This window comes from Typopeltis vanoorti, chromosome 21 (assembly GCF_054136105.1).
Source record: "Typopeltis vanoorti isolate ZY-2024b chromosome 21, IOZ_Tvanoo_1.0, whole genome shotgun sequence".
Taxonomy (NCBI): domain Eukaryota; kingdom Metazoa; phylum Arthropoda; class Arachnida; order Uropygi; family Thelyphonidae; genus Typopeltis; species Typopeltis vanoorti.
In genome coordinates, this window is record NC_143569.1 from 28,644,893 (window position 1) to 28,666,650 (window position 21,758).

At 33.8% G+C, this 21,758-nt stretch overlaps 1 protein-coding gene across 1 annotated transcript in view; it reads left to right on the forward strand.

The window, feature by feature from the left end:
* Positions 1-21,758, forward strand: part of LOC150094688 (cell adhesion molecule Dscam1-like) — a 374,142-nt gene that overhangs the window by 345,650 nt on the left and 6,734 nt on the right. Inside the window, exon 26 of the mRNA XM_090411632.1 lies at positions 20,380-20,504. Coding sequence (XP_090267758.1) covers positions 20,380-20,504 — 125 coding nt within the window. The remainder of the gene's footprint in view (positions 1-20,379; positions 20,505-21,758) is intronic.

The window sequence follows — 21,758 nt, forward strand, 5'->3', positions numbered from 1 at the left end:
CACAAACACCCATGCCCACGGCGGGATTCGAACCCACAGCCTTTTGGCTGGAGAGCGGATATGCTAACCACTCGGCCAACCAGGCCAGCATAAGCATAGATGCAACTTTGCGCGGACAGTCATGTTTTCTTACATAATTTTCTTTAAACCATGTCACAATAACCCTTGCACTATGACATGGTGCAATTCTCATGTCTCTTTCAATGTAGATTTGTTCTGTTATCTTCCAATGTAGAACGGGTAACCTTATCAAAAACTACAGACCCACTGGCTTTAGCGAGATTCACAAAAGCTAATGTAGCCTTTTGATGCCATGTTTTCGTATCTTCTGCACATGCGCTGTAGAGTGTGCAGATGAACACTAAACTCAAGCTTATATTTGTTTATATTATATGACCTTATAAGTCGTGTGTGACGATAGGAATCTGTCAATTTCATTTATTCTAAAACGAAATTTCAATATTCTCATTTTCATAGTGTTTAAGATAAAAATGGACAAGCAGAAGAAAAGGGTCGCTACAGGACATCAAAGAGAAAGAAGGCATTCGATAAAAGATGCCCGCCTTAAGCAGAATTAACAACAAACTTCGCGTTTTTAAACGTTAATTTACTTCAACATTAAACACTGAACAGTCCATTTCTTAAAAGGAAAAACTTATTTCTCAAAAACATTGAAACGAACTACTAAGTTTATATTTGATTACATAAACCGTTTCCATGTTTTTATCTTTTTCTTTTAGTGATTAACAAATTACGATGGAATTCATTTCTAGCCGAAACCATTTTAGTATCTTTGCTGCTGGCTGACCAAACACTTTTCCTACCGAAGTGTTCTGTTATCTACTTTATTTGTTTGTTATTTAATTAAACATTCGTAGACGGTCTGTGGAAGCCGGAATTAGAGGTAATTGCAAGACGATTTCAGCCTCATTTCACATCACGCAGCTTGATCTAACGAATTTGGTTCCATGCCAGCTTTGTGTGCTAGGCTTTATTTTCCGAGGCAAAGACGACTCTTTTAAATTACTTTAAGGCAACACTTTCGGTTAGTCCAACTAATTCGTTTTTATTTAATACACGAACAGAGCAGGTGACTTAAATTGAGAGCGACGTTGGTTTAAGAAATGAGACTTAATTGTAGTTGTCATCCGTGAACGCAGTTACTCCTAATTTAGTATAATGTAAAAAGCGTCATAGTTGCAACGTGGAAATCCACTCCAGGCTATTCAGATACTTGTACCTGCGTACAGATTGAGTAGTCAAAACTTAAAGTGTCGAGTATTTCAATACCCTAACCGCGCTGCTATTTATGGAGTCCGCTAACGTATGAAGTTTTGAAAGTTTATGTCAAGACTTACGCTGTCAAAAACCTCACGGTAAAACTCATCTCAAAAATACGACGGTGTTGCGTTATGTACTTTATTAAGTACATAAAGCAAGTCCCGGTAAATATTTGCTCGAATTAATTAAATGTTTACTTAACTCGACATTTCCAGCATTTTATTCGATATTCCCTTTGTATCTGGTTATCTGTCTGTCTACTTTTTTTTGCAAAACTGTAGGATTTCGCCATTTCTAATTAATATTTATTGAGAAAATGTATTCTTTTGTGTCATTATTAGTTTTAATATTTTTAATCTACCTTAATCTGTGAGGTATATTTGACTTTGTTACTTTTTAGCTTTTCAGCTATTTTTTATTACACTTATTTGTTTGTTATTTGACTTGCTTGTTATTTATTTGATTTATTTTTATTTATTTAACTTATTTGTTTGTAATTTAGTTGACTTATTTGCTTGTTATTTATTTGATTTAGTTTTATTTATTTAACTTATTTGTTTGTAATTTAGTTGACTTATTTGCTTGTTATTTATTTGATTTAGTTTTATTTATTTAACTTATTTGTTTGTAATTTATTTTATTTAGTTTTATTTATTTAACTTATTTGTTTTTATTTCACTTATTTTTTGTTATTTAACTGACTTATTTGTTTGTTATTTATTTGATTTAGTTTTATTTATTTAACTTATTTGTTTGTTATTTATTTGATTTAGTTTTATTTATTTAACTTATTTGTTTGTAATTTAGTTGACTTATTTGTTTGTTATTTATTTGATTTAGTTTTATTTATTTAACTTATTTGTTTGTAATTTAGTTGACTTATTTGCTTGTTATTTATTTGATTTAGTTTTATTTATTTAACTTATTTGTTTGTAATTTATTTGACTTATTTGTTTGTTATTTATTTTATTTAGTTTTATTTATTTAACTTATTTGTTTTTATTTCACTTATTTTTTGTTATTTAACTGACTTATTTGTTTGTTATTTATTTGATTTAGTTTTATTTATTTAACTTATTTGTTTGTTATTTAATTGACTTATTTGTTTGTTATGTATTTGGCTTATTTGTTTTGTTTTATTTTGATTTTTTTATTTATTTGTCTTATTGTTTATTTCAACTTGTTTGTTGCTTATCTGAGTTATTTGTTGTTTAAACGTTTCTGTTATTTGGCATATTTGTTATTTAAACTTATGCACTGTTCTATTGCGTCTTATTCATTGCTCAACATTAAAACATGCCTTTGTGTTACGGTAAAACCTTCAGTGCAAAATTGCATTATTAAAAATTCCTTAATTACGAAAAACAAAGATGGCCGCGCTCAGTACATTATTTAACCGCAGATACAAGAAATCATCGAAATGTAGAGGTGTGATAGTTGTTCAGCTCAAATGACGTTTCAGAAAATTCTATTGGTCAGACGCCTGCCTTTAGAAGGTTTATTAATACTGACCAGTGTTGTCTCTATTTTTCTTCAAACCTTACAGAGAAAATGTACTCTGATTGTCGTTATTTACACGACAGAAATCGCTGATGTTTGAATAATAACACTCAATTACATCGAAGAAAAACGCAACATCATCATAGAAGTAGTTACGTTTTTTTTTTTTTTTTTTGAGGATGAAGAACTTCGATGAGGTTACAGCTCAAGACAGGAGGATGTGGAGGAGACTCACTAAAACAGCGACCCTACTTAAGTGGGATAAGCTACACAAGGATAAGAATATCGAAGTAGTTAACGGATAACATACAACTGTTTGAAATGCTTTTAAAATTGTTGTAAATCCCTATGTATCGTCAGCGATCCTTTCCAAATGACACCTCATTCAGCTGTGTTATCGTAACCAGGGCAAATAAATGATTAACTTCACACTAGAAGAAAATAGTTAAATCTCTAATGTGAATCAAAAACTGAACATAAAACAAGACTAGTTTTTATAGTCGAGATGGTTGACGAATTAGATGATGTCTGGTAGAATTGAATCATCAATTAACATAACGAACTGCTTCATGAGCGCTATAGAAATAGATGATTAACTATATGATCGATAGAGAAGTGGTTAATCAGCTGTTAACTACTATTACTATTACTGTGAGAAATTATATGATTGCTGTAGAAATGGATGATGAACTAATCGACAATTATTGTAATACTAGATTATCATTTTTAAGAAAGTACACAAGCTCTTGGTTATAGTATGCCATTGTAAAAACCCACGTCACATATTCACATTTGATTTTTTTTCTTCCCAACCTCGAAGAGAGTGATTTTACCTGAATATATTTGCAACGGATTGGGATTGGTTGGAATTACAGCTTAAGCTACTCAGCCCACGAGGCTTAGCTAATAAAACTATGAGGCTTAGAAATTAAGGTTAAGAAGTAGCATAGTATATTTAGAAAGTAAGTGCATATACAGTTGAGTGTTTTGTTCTGCGGGATGAGGAACCAGAATATTCGGGAGTTAAGAAAATCCCCTCCTTACGACGCCAGCTGGTTCACGTTTAGTTGAAAAATCCATTATACAGATTCTTTAACTTTCGAATCTTTGACGGGAGTTGAACCTAGGTGTTTCGAAGGGCATCGCTGCTAGCGAATGTGATATGGCAAAGTGATGCCTATTAAATATCCGTTAATACTTTCCGTTAAAACATTAATAAGCAAAAACTGTGCATTTTACTACTCGATAGTTTCATATTTTTATCAAGAGCCACGCTAAATCATTCAGGTTACAGAGACAAGTAGTTCCCTCTAACGGAAGAAGTAGTTACTTCTTCTAATCCTGTTCCTGATAATTCATTTATTTACGTGGTTATATATACTGGCTGTTGAGAAGAAGTTTCTACTTCTAAAGATTCTTTTTCAGCGTGCGATTAAAATGCTTTTAATGTAATCTAAGCATTTTCTAAAAATATAATTAAGATTATTATCCTTTTAACATCGTTCCCTTTTCCAGTATTAGGTATTTTCTTTTCTATTACTTTGATGGCGTTTCTTTCCATGTTATTGCGATAGTTTTAAGAAAGTTGGTTTTATTTATCGACATCTTTGGAGCCGATGTAAGCAATAGAAGATGTAACATTAAGCGAGAAACTGTGTTTCCATGGAGAAAGTTTTTTTTTTCTGAGAGAGAAATCGCAGTTTAATTGCTGACTTGCCAATTTAATTTGACATATTTCGATTTTACTGATTGGAGTGCACAGCTTACGACAAAAGTTGTTTTTCTAAAAAAACTTATTTTAAGAAAACTTTAATTTTAAGAAATCGAGAAACTTTAGAATTATGTTTTTACTTACGAGAAGTAAAGTTTTCTAGAAGCTTTTTTCCCCTTCTTTTGAATTTAACCAGCAAAAGTCCGATTATTATTATACTGGAATGCTTCTGAAACACTCGTGTATTTCAGGTGCATGCCAGTATAATAATAAATAAATGCAATATAATATCGAAATATAGAACAAAGAAGAGAGAAAGACATTCTAAGGATGATGATGTATAATAGTTGAATGACGATGATGTACAATAGTTGAATGACGATGATGTACAATAGTTGAATGACGATGATGTACAATGGTTGAATGATGATGATGATGATGTACAATAGTTGAATGATGACGATGATGATGTATAATAGTTGAACGAGGATGATGATGATGATAGTGACAGACAGTAGCTGAATGAGGATAATGATGTACAGTAGCTGAATGAGGTGATGAGGTACAACGACTTATGATAATGGACAATAATTTGCTAGTGATGATGATGATGTACAATAGTTGAATGAGGACGATGATGATGATGATGTACAGTAGCTGAAGGAGGATGATGATGTACAACAGCTAGTAACGATGCTGATGATGAACATTTGGATTGAAAAGGATGATGATAATGATGAAGAAAAACATGGGTGAGATGAATAAAAATCATTAACTAATTATTTTTAAAAGCAAATGAAAAGCAAACATTTTAGAATTTATAAGAAATAAATGCACGATGTATTTTTAAGCGAGCCGAAGAAAGAAATGTAATTAGCATTCAGCTGACTTCATTTCTTACAATTTGCACTTTATCACAAATTAATATTTTTTCTTAGTTCTTACAAAACTATAAATTACAGTATTTATTGTATGATTATTCACATAATGAAAGGTAATTGACTAGTTTTTCATTTTTTTTGCGTTATTAAAAACGTGTCTGGATATAAAATGCATCTAAATGGCGCAAAGAGCGAACTTTATCTCGTCTCCAAAACACTCGTGAGTGTTCCTTTACACATTGCTCTTCCCACTTACACTCCAACTAATATTCAATTTGCGTTAATTAAGCGAGAAGTTTTTATGTAAGTTTTTAAAGGAGATACTAAAGGATGCCAATTGCCGTTTCAAGTACTTAAATAGCTTGATTAGGAGAAAGTTATAATAAAATGATTTTTTTTCCTCTTCGAACATCTATTACGTTTGCATTCTGTTTGCTTATAAAATTATTAAGCAACGACTATTATTAAACTCATTGCACGCGACTTGTCTTCTTCATTTTTTTATCTTTTAATTTTTCCTAACATCCACGGGGCTGTTCCGTTTGTGTGCTAACGCAGGCTCTCCTCATTCCTTCATTCCAATAAACAGTGTTCGTTCTGCCTTCAATTATAGCAGTGTTTGCACAGAACTTGAACAACAAAGGTCGTCTGTGCATCCAGCTTCTTGAAGATAATTTATCTTCCAAATTACTCTTGATGAGTCTGGAGGACATCAACGTCTCTCGGGAAGAAACTTCAATTTGTATGGTAGTACACCTGGGGGAAGCATTTGTTTACGAGGTGCACTTGGTTCGTATGTTTGTCTATTGAATGCGAATTATATAACATTTATGTGTCATATATTGGGTGATATTTGTTTTATTTAGGACACCTGGAACAGTTCTTATTCATAAGATAATAAACATGTGTTCAAAACAAATTTGATCCAATTGATGTTGTCTGACAATGGAAATTGCAACACAATGTTCCTTGCATTGCTCAGCTGAATTATAATAATTGCATTAGATGGATTGTCTTTACTATTCTGCCCTTGAATACAATTCGCGTAATTGAATAAGATTATAATTAGTGCAGATTCATTTCTCTTGAGGAAGCAACTCGCATTTAAATCGATTCGATCCCATAGATAAGTTTGGTGAAAATCTCAACTACGTGATTTGTAGTGATCATTTACATGCTTTGAACTGCCTTCCTTTTCTTGGTATGTAGTGGAAGCGTAACGTTGAACAGTTATGTGGCAATCATCAACTGATTGCGGCTCTATGGATGAAAATCTTCATAAAAAGAAACCATTATTATTCCATTAACAGTTTAAACTTCAACATGACACATAATTTTTTAAAATATTTCAAATGATTCTGAAGCAGTTATAAAAATAATACGAAATTACAAGAGTAATTCAACAGAAACCCACTAGACGGCGCAGAGGATGCATTGGATTTCATAATGTGAAACGTACTTCCCATTGTTTTACCAGGTGTGAATATCTAAAATAATTTATCATTAAGCTCCTAATTAAATCAACTTCACATCTCTTGCAACATGTTAGCCTCCGACTGGAAAAAAAAAAAAAGAAAACTGTATCCTAAATGATTTCGGGAAAAAAAAGTCCATACTTTATCATGAAGTCTAAACGCGATCAAATTCTCCAAGGAGTTAAATAATGCTTATTGTACACAGGAGGATTGTGCGAGGGTTTTACTGCATCTCACTCTATTGAAGAAAACCAAGAATGCAGCAATGGATGCCTACAGTTAAAAAAATAAAAGAAATAAACATAACCTTGCTGACTGAGGTCCTGAAATCTTATCTGAGGAACCACTTGGAAAGTTTTCACTGCATGCGTAACTTCTTTCAAGTGTGGTGGGATACCACATTTCGCACAAGCCATTTTTGAATTCAGGAACCTGTCACTAGTTTTCAAAAAATTCATCAAATGCATCAGAGATAGTTCTATGTTCCTATATGACAATAGTTTCCCAGAAAACGAATAGGAAAAGTTCGCCGAAAGACAATTTATTGCACTATAATTCATCGAAAAATTCATTTGTCGAACTACCATTCATCGAAAAGTTTATTTGTCTAACTACCATTTAACAAAAAGGTCATTTCGCTAACTACAATTCATCGAAAAATCCATTTGTCTAACTACCATTCATCGAAAAGTTTATTTGTCTAACTACTATTTAACGAAAAGCTCATTTGTCTAACTACAATTCGTCGAAAAGTTCATTTGTCTAACTATAATTCATCGAAAAGTTCATTTGTCTAACTACAATTCATCGAAAAGTTCATTTGTCTAACTACCATTTAACGAAAGGCTCATTTGTCTAACTAAAATTCATCGAAAAGTTCATTTATCTAACTACAATTCATCGAAAAGTTCATTTGTCTAACTACAATTCATCGAAAAGCTTATTCGTCTAACTACAATTCGTCGAAAAGTTCATTTGTCTAACTATAATTCATCGAAAAGTTCATTTGTCTAACTACAATTCATCGAAAAGTTCATTTGTCTAACTACTATTTAACGAAAGGCTCATTTGTCTAACTAAAATTCATCGAAAATTAGGTAAATTTTCAAAGAAAATTTTGAGAAAATTTTGCAGTTCACTGTAATATTTCAGTGTTTATCCAAAGATTTCTGAGAAGTAAAAAAGTAATTATTTTAATTTCTATTATGTTTAAAAACAGAAAACTCGTTTCATAATATATTCCAACGAAATGCTCTATTTCCAATATATTAGCAGCGAATCAATTTCTTTCCTCCGTATACGAACAGTAACTGTCACTGATATTTATAATGGCTCCTTTGACAACAACGACATGCAGTCTAATCTAACTCGTTCTCGTCAACAATTTACTTTGACAGTTGAGACATCGTTTATAGACTTAACCAATATCGGTAATTTAAAAACATCGAAACGCTTCCAGTTTTGAATTATTCTAATCCCATCATTCCTCCAAATGATAAACAACATTATTTAGAAGGGTGTTTAGTGTGCGTCTGACAAAACTTTAAGACTGTTCCTTGAAATATAATAAAAAAAAATTCAACGTTTACTTAACTCAAAATCATCTTAAGAATTCTTTCGTTCTGTACTTTTCTGTGAGAGTACGATGTGCGTCATCATCAACGATATCATTTGAAGTTGAAGATGGAACCGAATAAATCATTATTTAGTTAAAATATGAAATGATTACTGTTCAAAAGTGATATTATAATAATGGTATACCCTTCTTCATAGGTTGTTATTATTAGTTACTTATTATTTTATAGATTTTTCATTTATAATGGATTCTTTCTTCAACAAACTGACTTTGATTCATTTTTGATGAATTACTGGATTTTTTTAAAAAATAATTTAAAGCAGGAGTCGGCAACCCTTTCAGACTCGCGGGCCGCATTCAACTTATATTTTTAATAATCGGGGCCGCAAGCGTTTAATTAAGAGAAAATAGTGAGTGAAAAAAAATACTTAAGTATTTATGATTTATCCATTCAACATTAAACCTTCTTCCTTCATCTGCAATTTTACGTTTTCTTGAACCCATTTTTGAAATTATTTTTAACAAATATATATCCTCTGAAAATACTAGTTGATGTTATTGAATTATATTTAAAGAAGGACCAGGGAACGCGACTTCAAAAGTGCGCCCAAATCTCGGTTGTCCTCGGATGAAGTCGCCTTTGTTATCCCCGCTCATGATGACACGCGCCAAGTTGCACGACGATATCCCGAATATAGGTATAAAATGATTTTTAATTTATTATTCATATTATAAAATGTATTATTTAAATAATTCAACATACGGGTCACATGCCATGTAAGTATGGCCAAAAATACACGTTCTGGGCCGCATGCGACCCGCCGGTTGCAAATTGCCGATCCCTGATTTAAAGGACCCCTTTGCTAAATCACTCTCATAAATCTGCATCTTCTGGATCTCCGGTTTAGAAAATTACTACTGATTATACTAATGACTTGAACCACTACATCCAACATATTTTATGGCAATTGTCCATATGGAAACATTGCTTTCCAAATCGTAAGGAAAATAACCAATTACTATCACCGCCATCTATCGACCAAAATATCTCGTAGATTACTCGTTATAAAATAACATACGTACTGGCAGACCGCAATTTTTTTTAAAAACAATTCATACAGCGAATTCAAAGCAGATTCCTACTAAGTATTTAAAGCATGTAGAACAGAAAAAAACACCAAACGTTATATAGGAATACTTTATTCTGAAGAGTATGTAAAATGTAAAAAAAAATCCATTAGGGAATCTCTCTCTGTCTCACTTGTGATGTTTATCTTTTACGTACTTTTCATGGGAGCAGCTATTTACCTCATCCATTTATCAGCCTCAGCACAATATTCTAGTTTTTTTCAAGTTTGCGATCTACTAAACAAAAGAGGGCAATCGGCTACTTGGATTAATTTACAGACTACTTCGTTTATTTATTTCCTTCAGAAGTGAGTACGCATGATTCCTGCCGTCGATATATATAAAAAAAAAAAAAAAAAAAAAAAAAAAAAGATCGCAGCGTTCGGTAATCCTTTGAAAATCCATTAAGTCTCAAGTATCTGGGGGCAATAAATTTCTTTCGTCATAAAAGTCTCCAAAGAAATAGCCAAGATAGAAGCTTTATAATACTCTTTGGAAACCCAAAAGGATTTTCAGACCAGGTTGTGTTCCTTAAGTATACAGGAGGGAATGCGTGCTTTGTTTCAGTATACTGCGATTGTTCTATTTAAACAATGAGTTATTGATATTCAATGAAAACACGGCAATTTTGAGAAAAAATGTATTGTTTTTTAAAAAACGTAATTTGTTATAAAAGAAAGAAACAATTCATTGTGACGTAAAAACAGTTTCCAATTGTTAATCGTTAAATTAAAGTCAGAATAATCAATGAGTGCATTTACTTTTAAATCTTTGAGGACTTTATTGTTGTACGTAAGCGCTAGGGAGATTATTAACCTAAGAAGATTTATGTTAACTAAGTTCTCTGAATGCGAGTTTCTTTTATGTATCAAAGTGTGTACTAAGGAAGCATAGACTATAACAACAGAACAATCCAAAGATCCCCGATTAGTTTTCTTCTTCCTCTTCCTAAGAGTCTTAAAATACTTAGAAGATGCCACGTATATAAGGAACTATCATGCAGTAGTCGTGAAACTTTGTGAATTGTGTTCTAAGTTCGTTTATTTTTAATTCGAGAAAAGAGTGGATTTGCGTGTAAAATGCGATTACCATTTAACTCATTGAAATAAGACATCTTTATGAGTTTCAATTTAAAACAAAGTCACCCGATTGACTTTCTTTCTCTAATAAACTCCATTACCCTTTCTGGGTTTTAATTTAAAACAAGAATTATCGAGTAAGGCAGGGAACACACCATGAAATATCTGAACAAATTACTTCGTGTGCTTACAGACTAACCTCATTTCAAAATTAGGTCCAACATATATAAATTAACTTTTATGTAATTACTGGCGACGATTGGAACCAAAAACACACAAATCGTCTGCCAGAATTACGAAGCAATAAGCAGTGAAAATTTTTTCTATTGATACGGGAGCTATAAACACTCAGCGGACTTCACTGTCCGAAGCGAAGAGATGATCTTGCACCGGTAGAAATGAAGAATCAGCTATTGAAACGCGTAATTTAACGTGAATGATATAGCATTAGCTATTTATGAAATATGCACACGTGTAGGAATCTGTCTAACAGAAACTCTACCATTACAATGCACCTGCACATTCAGGCCAACTTATTTTTCAATTTTTGATTAGATGCATTATTCGGTAAGAGGAACGTGGGCTTAGACGGAGATTTTCGTCGTTAATCCTGTATGTAAGAGAAAAAATTATGATTTTCTTAACTTCAAATATTTCTTTATCAGACATATTGAAGATTTTATTGAATCTCCAACAATCTTTAAAATATTCAGCAACTTCATAGCAAACAAACATCATAAATATTCCGCAACTTTCCCTTTTCCAACCCACTGTAGTTTATAATTTTCATGGATTGGACTTACATGAAAAATACTAAACGTATTTTCCAAGTCTAAGAATCACGATTTGCGCAATGACCAATGTAATAACAAATATTGCAAAAAAGAAAATAGTTTCATAAGTCTACCATATTAAGAAAATACTCGCATTATGCCTTCCACAACGTTCGGAATCATCAGAAATATTTCGTACATCACGACGCAACACAATATGTGACAAATGTTGCCAAATGCATAACAGCAGTGACGAAACATCGGTACTTCCGACTTCTTAGCGGCACAGAGGGATATGTAATCGACCATTCAAAAGGCAATCAAGGAAAGAAGGCTGCCGTTATCGATCTGGAAGGTTTGGTATCGATTGGATCAAGAACAAAACGTGTTGTTGTCCGTGAGTGTCCGATATCTGGGAAAGTGCGAATCACGATATAATGAAGTTTTCGCATTCCACACTAGGAAAAGAAATGTGGACATTCATATCTTACTTAGGGACATTTCCAAACAATTTTTCCGTTATGTTTACTATTTAAATTCTAATTTCAGAATCGAATACCATTGCTAGAATGGTTAACATTTCATACGACCATTTATATGTCAACATCATTTGAATAATTCACTTTAACAGAAGCAAAGGAAAAACAAAGGAAAACCTTCACGATACTGAAGACGTTATAATTTATCATATGATCCTATTTAAATTATGTTTTTTATACTTACAAGTGTTATGATAGCAATTCTAGAACTCTACAACAGCAGTCAAAACAGTGGACAGAAGCCGGTTGTTCAGCGCCAAAGAAGACAAAGTCGATTCCATCAGCAGGAAAGGTCGGTGTTTTGTGATGCTAAAGGCATTTTGTTTATTAATCATCTTGAAAAGGGTAAAACAATAACCGGGAAATATTATTCCGATCTTTTAAGCAGACTAGACGAAACAATTCGTGAGAAAAGACCCGGTTTGCAGAAGAAAAAAATCATCTTTCATCAGGACGATACACCTGCCCACAAAGATGTTTTGGCAATGGGAAAACTAAGGGAGGATCTGCACTATGAATTGTTGGAACATCCACCCTATTCCCCAGATTTGGCTCCCTCTGACTTCGATCTCTTCCCAAAACTCAAACTCTTCCTATTTTGCAGATCTTACTGAGAACCACTACAGGGACGGGATAATGGCGTATCGCCATTATCCCGTCATATCCCGCACTACAGGGACTGGAGCATCGCTGGAATAAATGTATTAGTCTTAAGGGAGATTATGTTGAAAAATAAAAAATAATTTTGAAATTATAAATTCGTTTTTTCATTGTTACGCCAAAAATGTTTCAGACCACCCTCGTACAACGGTCAGAGATAAAATGTCCTTATAAATTTATTTATACATAAGAATATCCTTATACATTGTCGTTTTAAATTTATTCAGCGTTAAATATCCTTATAAATTTATTCAGAAATAAAAAAAACTATCCTCTTAAATTTTTTCGAAGAGTTAAAGTGTCCTTTTAAATTTATTCAAAAAGTTAAAGTGTCCTCATAAACGAATTGAAATTGTTTTTCCCATGCAAAAATACAAAATAAATGTAATGAATATCAAAATTTTAGTTTGTTTAATGTTTTAGCAACCTTTTAAATGAATTGACAAAGTTTAGCTTCAACCTTTTATATGCAATTCGTTTCGCTGTGCTCTGACAGACTACAGAGAGGGTAATTGCCAAAGATTTTACCAGGCATACACTAAAATGCATGCGACTACTGTAACTACACCTATCAAAGACGTTTGAATGAATCAATTAAAGCGACAAACTCTTCCATTGTTAAGTATCTGTCTCCGAAACGATGTTCCCGGCAAAGAAATACACCTCATCTTTTACCTCAAAGACACAATGTCGCGACCGTTCGCTTCAAATGTCACTAAATGCAGGTGATACACTCTCAGATTAGGTTTGCAAGCTAATCACGATCTCGTGTCTAGGGTTTTACCGATAAATCGTAAAAGTACCGCCAAAAAAAAAAAAAGCGGAGGTCATTGCCTTTGTCTCTGCTTTATGCAAATTAATTCTAATGGCCATTGCATTGGTATAGCTTTAATTCAGATACCGAAAGAAGTAGGGCGTCCAAGTCACTATACTGGGCCTCGTGCGGGGGTAATTTGAGACCGGGTTACACTAACGCGTTCATTTACATTGGTAATTAACGGCGCTGCTGCCTAAGAATGCGATCTATGGCGCCAGACCTTGCGTTTGTAATGATCTAGGTTAGTAAAGAAATAAAAAAAAAGAAATAAAAAGAAGTTTAAATTTAATATATCACCAACTGCTGCGAGTAGAGAGAAAACTAGATTTTTAGGGTGCCGTGTTTTTATCTAAGTTGATAAATAATCTTATCAAGTGAAAGAAAGTGTGTGGGAAATGTTCAGTAACATTAACTTGATAGAAAGTATCCGAACTGCCAACCTAAGTTGACGATTCATATTCTTTCCATAATACGAATTTATTTTAGTTCACAATTGGAGTTTTGTGTTTTAAAAACACGAACGTTTTTATTTTTAAAAGTCAAGTTTTGTTTCAAAGAACGCAAAAATTTTGTTTCACAAAATACGCAAACTTTTTTTTAGTACAAAAATCTGTTCTTAAAACTAAATTGTGCCTTTAAAGTTCAACAATTACAATTTTGCGATATTAATGTACGATTTTTTTTACAGCGCATGCTCACTTCTACACATTCTGTTGCATCACGTGAACTAAGTCGTTTTCACTTTGTTATAAAAAAAAAATGAAGTATGGACATTGCCAATACATTACGTGTGATTCATCTATGAAAACAGACTTTTGTCCAAGTGAAGAAACATAAAGATACAAAACATAAATCAAGTTAAATGCAGAACACAGCATTTTTGAGTACAATGAAACACCAATTCCCAGCCGAAGTCATTGTATTAACATAAGGATGGAAGAAGTCAATTTAGCATCGTAGATTTGGCTAGAAACGAAAGAATTTTAGAGCTACTAGTTGAAAATCTACACTCGATTTCTGAAGCTAAATGAGTGATTATAATAATTGAAAGTTAAATATTTTTAACTTTCATTTGCTGTTTGAAATTTCAAAATCAGACTATATTTCTTGATAGATATCGAGTGACTAATTTTTTTATTTATTTTCAAGTCGGTGCATTTTAATTTTTAGCACCAAAACTAACTCGAGATATTCCACTGCGATAACAAAAAAAGCAGTATACACATCAAGTGGGAAATAAATAAATTCAAAGAAATGCAAATATTTGAGCATCTGCAAAGAAAAAGCTTTCTTTTTATCTTTCAATAGCCTTATATTTCCCTTCTGCAGCATCTCGCGTTCCAAACTTCGCTTCATTTCTATCAACCCCAAGTCTCATCGTAAGGAATGCTTTAGCGATAGAGCAGGTTTCTGATACCAAACACTTTTGACCTGTCTTTCAATATCGCTGTCTTTCTTCTTACCTTGTACCGCCTGTCAGTGTGATGTCCACCGAATAGAAGCTTCATCGCCACGCTAAAAATAACCGAATAAAAAAAGAGTAAAAAGTCGTACTTTCCTATCATGGAAGAAATCTGAAATTGATAGCATTTTTTCCCTCTTTCCAGCTATCTCACTTGTTGCCAAGCGGAAAAGAAAGAATTTATTACTCCGGAGCCAAGGCAAAGATGTGACCCCTTATCCTTCAAATGAAGCTTTTTCACGACTCTGCTATTGCCACAGTCGGGATTACAGTGAGCGTCGGCAAGAGAGGACGTCCAATGCAGACACTATTAAATCATAAATCTTTCTTTCATAAATCTTGGCTGTCAGACTCTCCAATTTTTGTCATTTACGGCGACACAGGCCGTACAAGGATGGGGGGAGGCGGGGGGAATAGGTGGGGATGTTAGCGCCGATTTCCGGACAAATGTGCGAAGATCTTGTCGCTATGAATGGAAGCGGGACACGAATGGCATGCAGTTGCACTACCTCTTCGGGTGCACACATCATTATCATCATCTCCACCTCGCGTATCACATTTGAGGTTTGTGTTTTGTGTTACGGCCCCCTTTTAAAGAGGGAACCGAGTGAAAATAATGAGTGATGACTGCATATCTACAGACATGAAAGAAATATTATCTCTTTATCTGCTTATCTCTCTCTCTCTCTCTCTCTCTCTCTTTCTTTCTTTCATAGTGTTTGTATGCGTGGGTGTGTATGTATTTATCTGCATCTAGAGGAAGGAATTTAACGTTTTTTTTTTTTCGCTTCTGTGGATATTGACGTTGTCAAAATGCTATCTCCTTTCACTACCATTCTGTAATCTCTTCCTTGCTTATCCTGATAATGCATTCCTATGTACGAATGAATTTTATTTTTGCATTTCTCTTTCTGAGTGCGAGTACAGTATTCTCTATTTGTTTCTTCACGTTTGGCTTTTTATTTCTCATTCCATCTATTTCTTTTCCTTTCTACAATACTTCCATTTCACTAGCTTCTTTTTTCTTTCTTTCTTTCATTTCTTTCATTTCTATTTTTTTTCTTTTATCTATCTACCTTTCACTCGTCGAGAAGATCAGAAAATATTCTCTCTGGAATAATATAACAAAAGCAATAATCTGTTTTGCATTAGTTTGCAAAGAGGTTGTAAACATATTCAGTCGTGTTTCTTTATTAATATTATTTTAATATCTGCAGTTTCCCTTCAAAAATACCTAAATATCTAAGTAATTTCAACAATACATACACTGAAACTGATTTTTATATTAAACCCATCCACTAAAGGTTGTAAAATATATATTTAATGCAATAGATGCACTAAAAGTTAGAAACAAACTTCAGATCGCCAGTATAATTGACGGTAGAGAACTCAAGATATTTACAAGTATACCTGTCGTGGAATTTCGAACCAGCAGTCAACAGAACAACAATAAAATGCAAAAATAACATTATAGGCGTGGAAACATCATACAAAAGCAATATACCAACCGTTGCTAAATACACTAAAACAACAGATAAGGTTGTTGCATCTATTATTCCAAGATTTTTTCACTATGGCAGAGTGCATAGAATTTGCAATTTACAACTAACGAACTGTTGCTTCGAATTCAAATAGATAACATCCAGGAATGTAAACACATTAGCACATGCCATCTGAGATTAGCAGAGCTAATCTAAGGTGGTATGGTCACTTAAACAAAATGGGAGAGGAAAGATTAGCAAAACAGGTGTTCTTTGTCAGGATAAAGACCCAGAGGTAGACCAGGTGGATTGATACAGTAAAAAGGAACTTAGGAGATAGAAAGATAAGATCTGGTAATGTTGGAATCTTGACGGGTAAAAGATTGATTTAGAGGAAAGTTGTAGATAGGAAGTTAGTAATGATGTACGTTTTCATTCATTACTATCTTATCCTGTACACCCCCCCCCCTTGAGGGTACATATCAGGAATTTGATGATGATGATGGTATTCATAGCTTGGTATGAAACTACCCTCATCGCTCCTGTGGTATCCGAAGAGTTCATCGAAAAACAGTTAATTGAATGAACAATTCATTAATTTCCTCCCTTTTTCGGGAGGAAAAGCCCAGCCTACGCAGGCTTCATTATTATTGTTACTAGTAGTAATATGCGACTTCAATACAGCAATTATTATGAGATGAATAAAAGTTTCAAATAGCGAATCTGAATCAGATTCGCTATTTGAAACTTTTACAAGAAAATGTCGAACCGTTTTCAGTTCAGCTATATTCGAGGCAACAAAGAAATACCATCTCCAGATTACGTGTTACAATAACTCTCTGACTTAGCGGAATTAGCAGAAGTTGCGAGTACAAGAAGTACCGAAACTTATACTAATTCCATTACAAAAACTGAACCGTGCAGACAGCTTCTTGCTGTCTGCACGGTTCAGGTGTTGTTCTAAATGGATCACTTTTATCATAACGTTTTCGAAAAAGAGTTTCGAAATGATATTAGCAATTCGGCTTTGGCTGGATCAATTGAATGAAATTTTAGTTAAAAATTTCGGTGAATTGTTCTTTCGATGAATTGCATTTTCGACGAATTGTCGTTCGATGAATTGTTCATTCGATGAATTGTCCTTCAATTAATTGTTTTTCGATAAATTTTCGTGGAACCCGCTCCTGTATATTAAGATGAAACCTAACCTAACCTAACCTAACCTAAATAGTTTCAAAGTACTCAATTAATTCAGGTTATCTAGCCTAACAAATAAGTATAATTGTTTATTCTTTTTTATAGCAGTCTGATGAACAAAGATATCTTCTTTTGTATTCACTCCTATTAATGAAGCCATAGCCATTCTTGAACATTGAACCACTTCACAGTACCTTGAACTCTAGATGCGAGAATCTTCTTCGTTGCAACATTACTTACTGTAGTTCTTGGCTCTTCTGCTTCCTGTGTTTCCGACATGACTATTGAAGGTGGTGTCTAACTTTCATATTTTCAATCCCAACCTTATAAGGATCTTAGCTTTATAAGGAATTAATCACCTGTCATATTTTTATCATTTATCCTTGCATGGTATCATTCATAGACGTTTAACCAAGCGAGAATAGTTTTGCTTATTAGTTTTGTCATCGTACAGATCTTACATTGTTTACTGCCTCCATGTGAATGGCTACCCTTTAGCCCCCCCCCCACCAGAAAGGACCATTAATTAATTAAAGCACGTTTCGCCATCCGTTCGTAAACCAAGATCCATCAATAGACTCGATCGTCTGTGGTAACATTACGACCAGATTGTCATAATAATAATCCACCGTATGCCGCACCCCCCCCCCAATCTTTCATCATCTAAAAGTTTTCATTTCCGGTACTTGCCAGCTTACGTCAAATAGGCTTTGAAGAGGAGGAGTTAAAAGCGAAACATTTTAAAAGATTGCTTGGGTAAGAGTTGAAATAGGCATGCATGAAAGAGACGTGAAATCGAAAACAGTTCTTTAGAATGAGAAATATATCCTTTCATCTCCAGTAACCTCTCCTTTTCACCTACCACCAGTATCGATGTTTCAATATTCTGATGAATTATTGCAGCAATTTAGGGAAGCGATCATGGAAGAACACAAACAAACAAAACTGAAGAGGAGAACGTGTACAAGCACCTCATCAACAGCTTCACAAAAACACCAATCTTCTCCAACTTACCTTGAAGACTATCGATTTTTTTTTCTCCACCACTCCTCTCTAAACTTCTCTCCCAGGACCCATTTGTAACCACCCCTACGACGCTTACGGATGCTTTTTAAGAGCACGAACTCGCTGCTACCTTTCCCACGCATGGCATTGTTGTGTGTGTGTTCACGAAGGCGGATTGTTTTTTTTTTTTTTTTTTTTTTTTTTTTGGAAAGTGGCGGACGAAAACGAAAAACAGACTTCATAAAAGTGTTGAGAGAAGTGTGAGCCACTTTCCGGTATCTGTTGATTTATCGGAAGTTGATTTACTCCCGCGTAAACCGCTTCGGTAAGAGGAACTCTCAAATTTTGTTAAACTTTTATTATTTTTCAGCAATAAAAGTAGTTTTATATTTTACTGACTTAAAAATATTGGACTGACTAGGTGAATTATTACTAAAAGAATTTGTTGATAAACAGGCAGGCAGGTAAAAATTTAACAATCAGTTAACGACAACAATGGATAAATATATGAAGCCAACAATGGAACAACAGGGAATAGATGAAGTTGCTTTCTTACATTTATGCAAATGGATAAAAATGTATCAAAGCAAACAATAGATGCGATGAATACTGAAACTCACAATGAAGCGAAGCCAACAATCAATACAATGGATAAATATATTTAAGAAAGTAACAAACGCTGTGAATAAATATATTGACTTAACAATAGATAGTAGATAAATATAATGAAGCCAAGCTTATAGATGAAATATAAGAAGCAAATGCTAGACGTGATGGCCAAACATTAAAGCGGACAATAGGTATAATGGATAAGCAAACTGAAGCAAACGATGCATACACTTGATAATGAATAACTAATAAATAAAATACAATACTTGATATATCCAACGTTTATCCTCATGCCAATTAAAGCAGATAATTGGCATGAGGATAAACTGACTGAAACAGACAATAGATACAATGAAGAAATATACCGAAGCAAACACAAGTAACGGATAAATTCAATGAACTAAATAATGGATGTCATGAATAAATACAATCAATTAAACAATGGATATAATGAATAAATACTACAACTAACTACAGATACAATTGGACAAATATGAAGAAACAATATGCACAACCCACGGAGGACTGTCGTCGCCGTATTACGAATGGCTTTGAATTGGTTCAAAAATATTTTTAACACAACCATGCAATATTAATCACCCCTTGTTATCCTCGTTTCTGACATGAGGTGCATAACCTAGCGGTGTACTAAGATCTATACCCAATTTCATGAAATTCGTGAAGGAATTAATGAAATTCTTCAGGACTGGAGTTTGTGCTTTATCGATATCGCAGTCTCGTACATAATCGATTCCATAATCCGTCTGGGTGATCTAATGAAAACATGCCGACCAGGAATTTATGGTTGATGCCATTTTCCCGTTTAGGTATAGTCGTTCAGATCATATGCAACAAAATCACTCTGATGGATTATTTTGGCAATACACAAAGCAATCTTGTGTGGAAACCCCTCACGGTCGTTTATCGAAATGAAGCCTTTTATATGCACCCCTATCAAGTGATTTCCATTTGCCTACGGACAAGACGTGATCGCTAAAATTTGAATTTTTCATCCACAGTTTACATGGCTTCAGTAAGGATAATGTAATTATCGGGCTTAACCTTGAGAGATTTATTTTTAAAACTGTTTACTAATAAACTGCGCGAGCACGCGCACACACACACACACACGCACGCACACACACCAGAATTGTCATTAATTTCCTATTTTCTAATACTCTGCCTCTATTTCTCATACCTTGCAGTGATCCAGAGGCCATACAAAGGCATCCAGGAGAACTCTGTCACTCGCCAAATTATGATCCATCCCTTGATCCGGAGGAACTTTCGGAAACAGAATGTGACAGGGACCGGAGCAGAAATATTTGTGGTAAGATCAATTTTTAATACTTTCGCTCTCTCTTCTAGTTCTATTATTTTCTTTCTTTTTCTTTTTTAATTTATCCCATCTCTTGCTGAAAATATTGCCATTTTTTCTTTCCTCTTATCCTTTCTTACTATTCAATTATTTTCCATCATCTTTCTTATTATATGGTTTTTCTCTTTCTTTCTTTTTTCTTCTTCTTTCATCCGTAAGTTGCTTTTTCTCATTTTATATTGTATCTCTCTTTCTCCCTCTCTTCTGTCCTTTTATTCTCATCTTTGTTATTTGTTCGACACACTCGCATTGTTCTCCACATCCCACTGTAACCTGTGATTATTTTAACGTTTGAATGCTGTTATGTAAACATCAGTTTCAAAAATACACGGCATTTCTGATATTACACTTGTATCTTGTTAAAATATCCTTCTTGCATCCCCCCCCGGAAGGCAGACGAAAAGCAAACTTGGTAAGCTGCTTATAGAAATGTACAACTGTACAAACACAAGTTAGCTGTTTGTTCAGACCTCGGCATTGTTGGAATCCCATACGCTTTTCCCTCTTGACAACATCAGATGCACATTACTATAATTGGTTAGACCTCCCATAAGGCTCTACTCCGATTATACTTTTGCTTCTAAAGGCAGTTCTTGAAACCAAGAGAGCATGCATTTAGTTTGCCGAGTACATCTGAATGCGGTAAGTAATATATAAGGATTTTTTTCCCTTTTCGGGACTTTACAAGCATCTTTACTTCTATTATAGAAAGATGTTAAAAAACAAAACATCATGTGTTGCGCGCGTGCCAAAAGACAATCCTGTAACACTCATGATATCATCTTATTTTCGGGTGGTTATCAAGAGAAAAGAAAAAGAAGCCCAAGAAATAACATTCAATTCTGCCTTTGATTTGACTGTGTTTATTCAAAGTAAATTTCTGTTGCTATGGTAACCAGTTAAATGAATGAATATCGATCTATGGCTCGCTGCGGAATCCTTTTGAGTTCTATATCCCGAAGGTGAATACAAATTGCATAAAACTTTTATAGTTCGTCCGATTTTAGTTGGAAAGGGGGGGGGCGGGATCAGTATATTCTTAACAGTTAATGAAATAGTCGGATGCGATTGGGAAAATGTGTCAACACTCTCATCTAAATTAAAACTTACTGAGTAAATTTGCTGCTAGGTTTAATCAAAGTGAAATAAATGAAATTCGAAAAAAAAAAACGCCATCTTTTTACAGAGGGCAATGGAATCTATCAA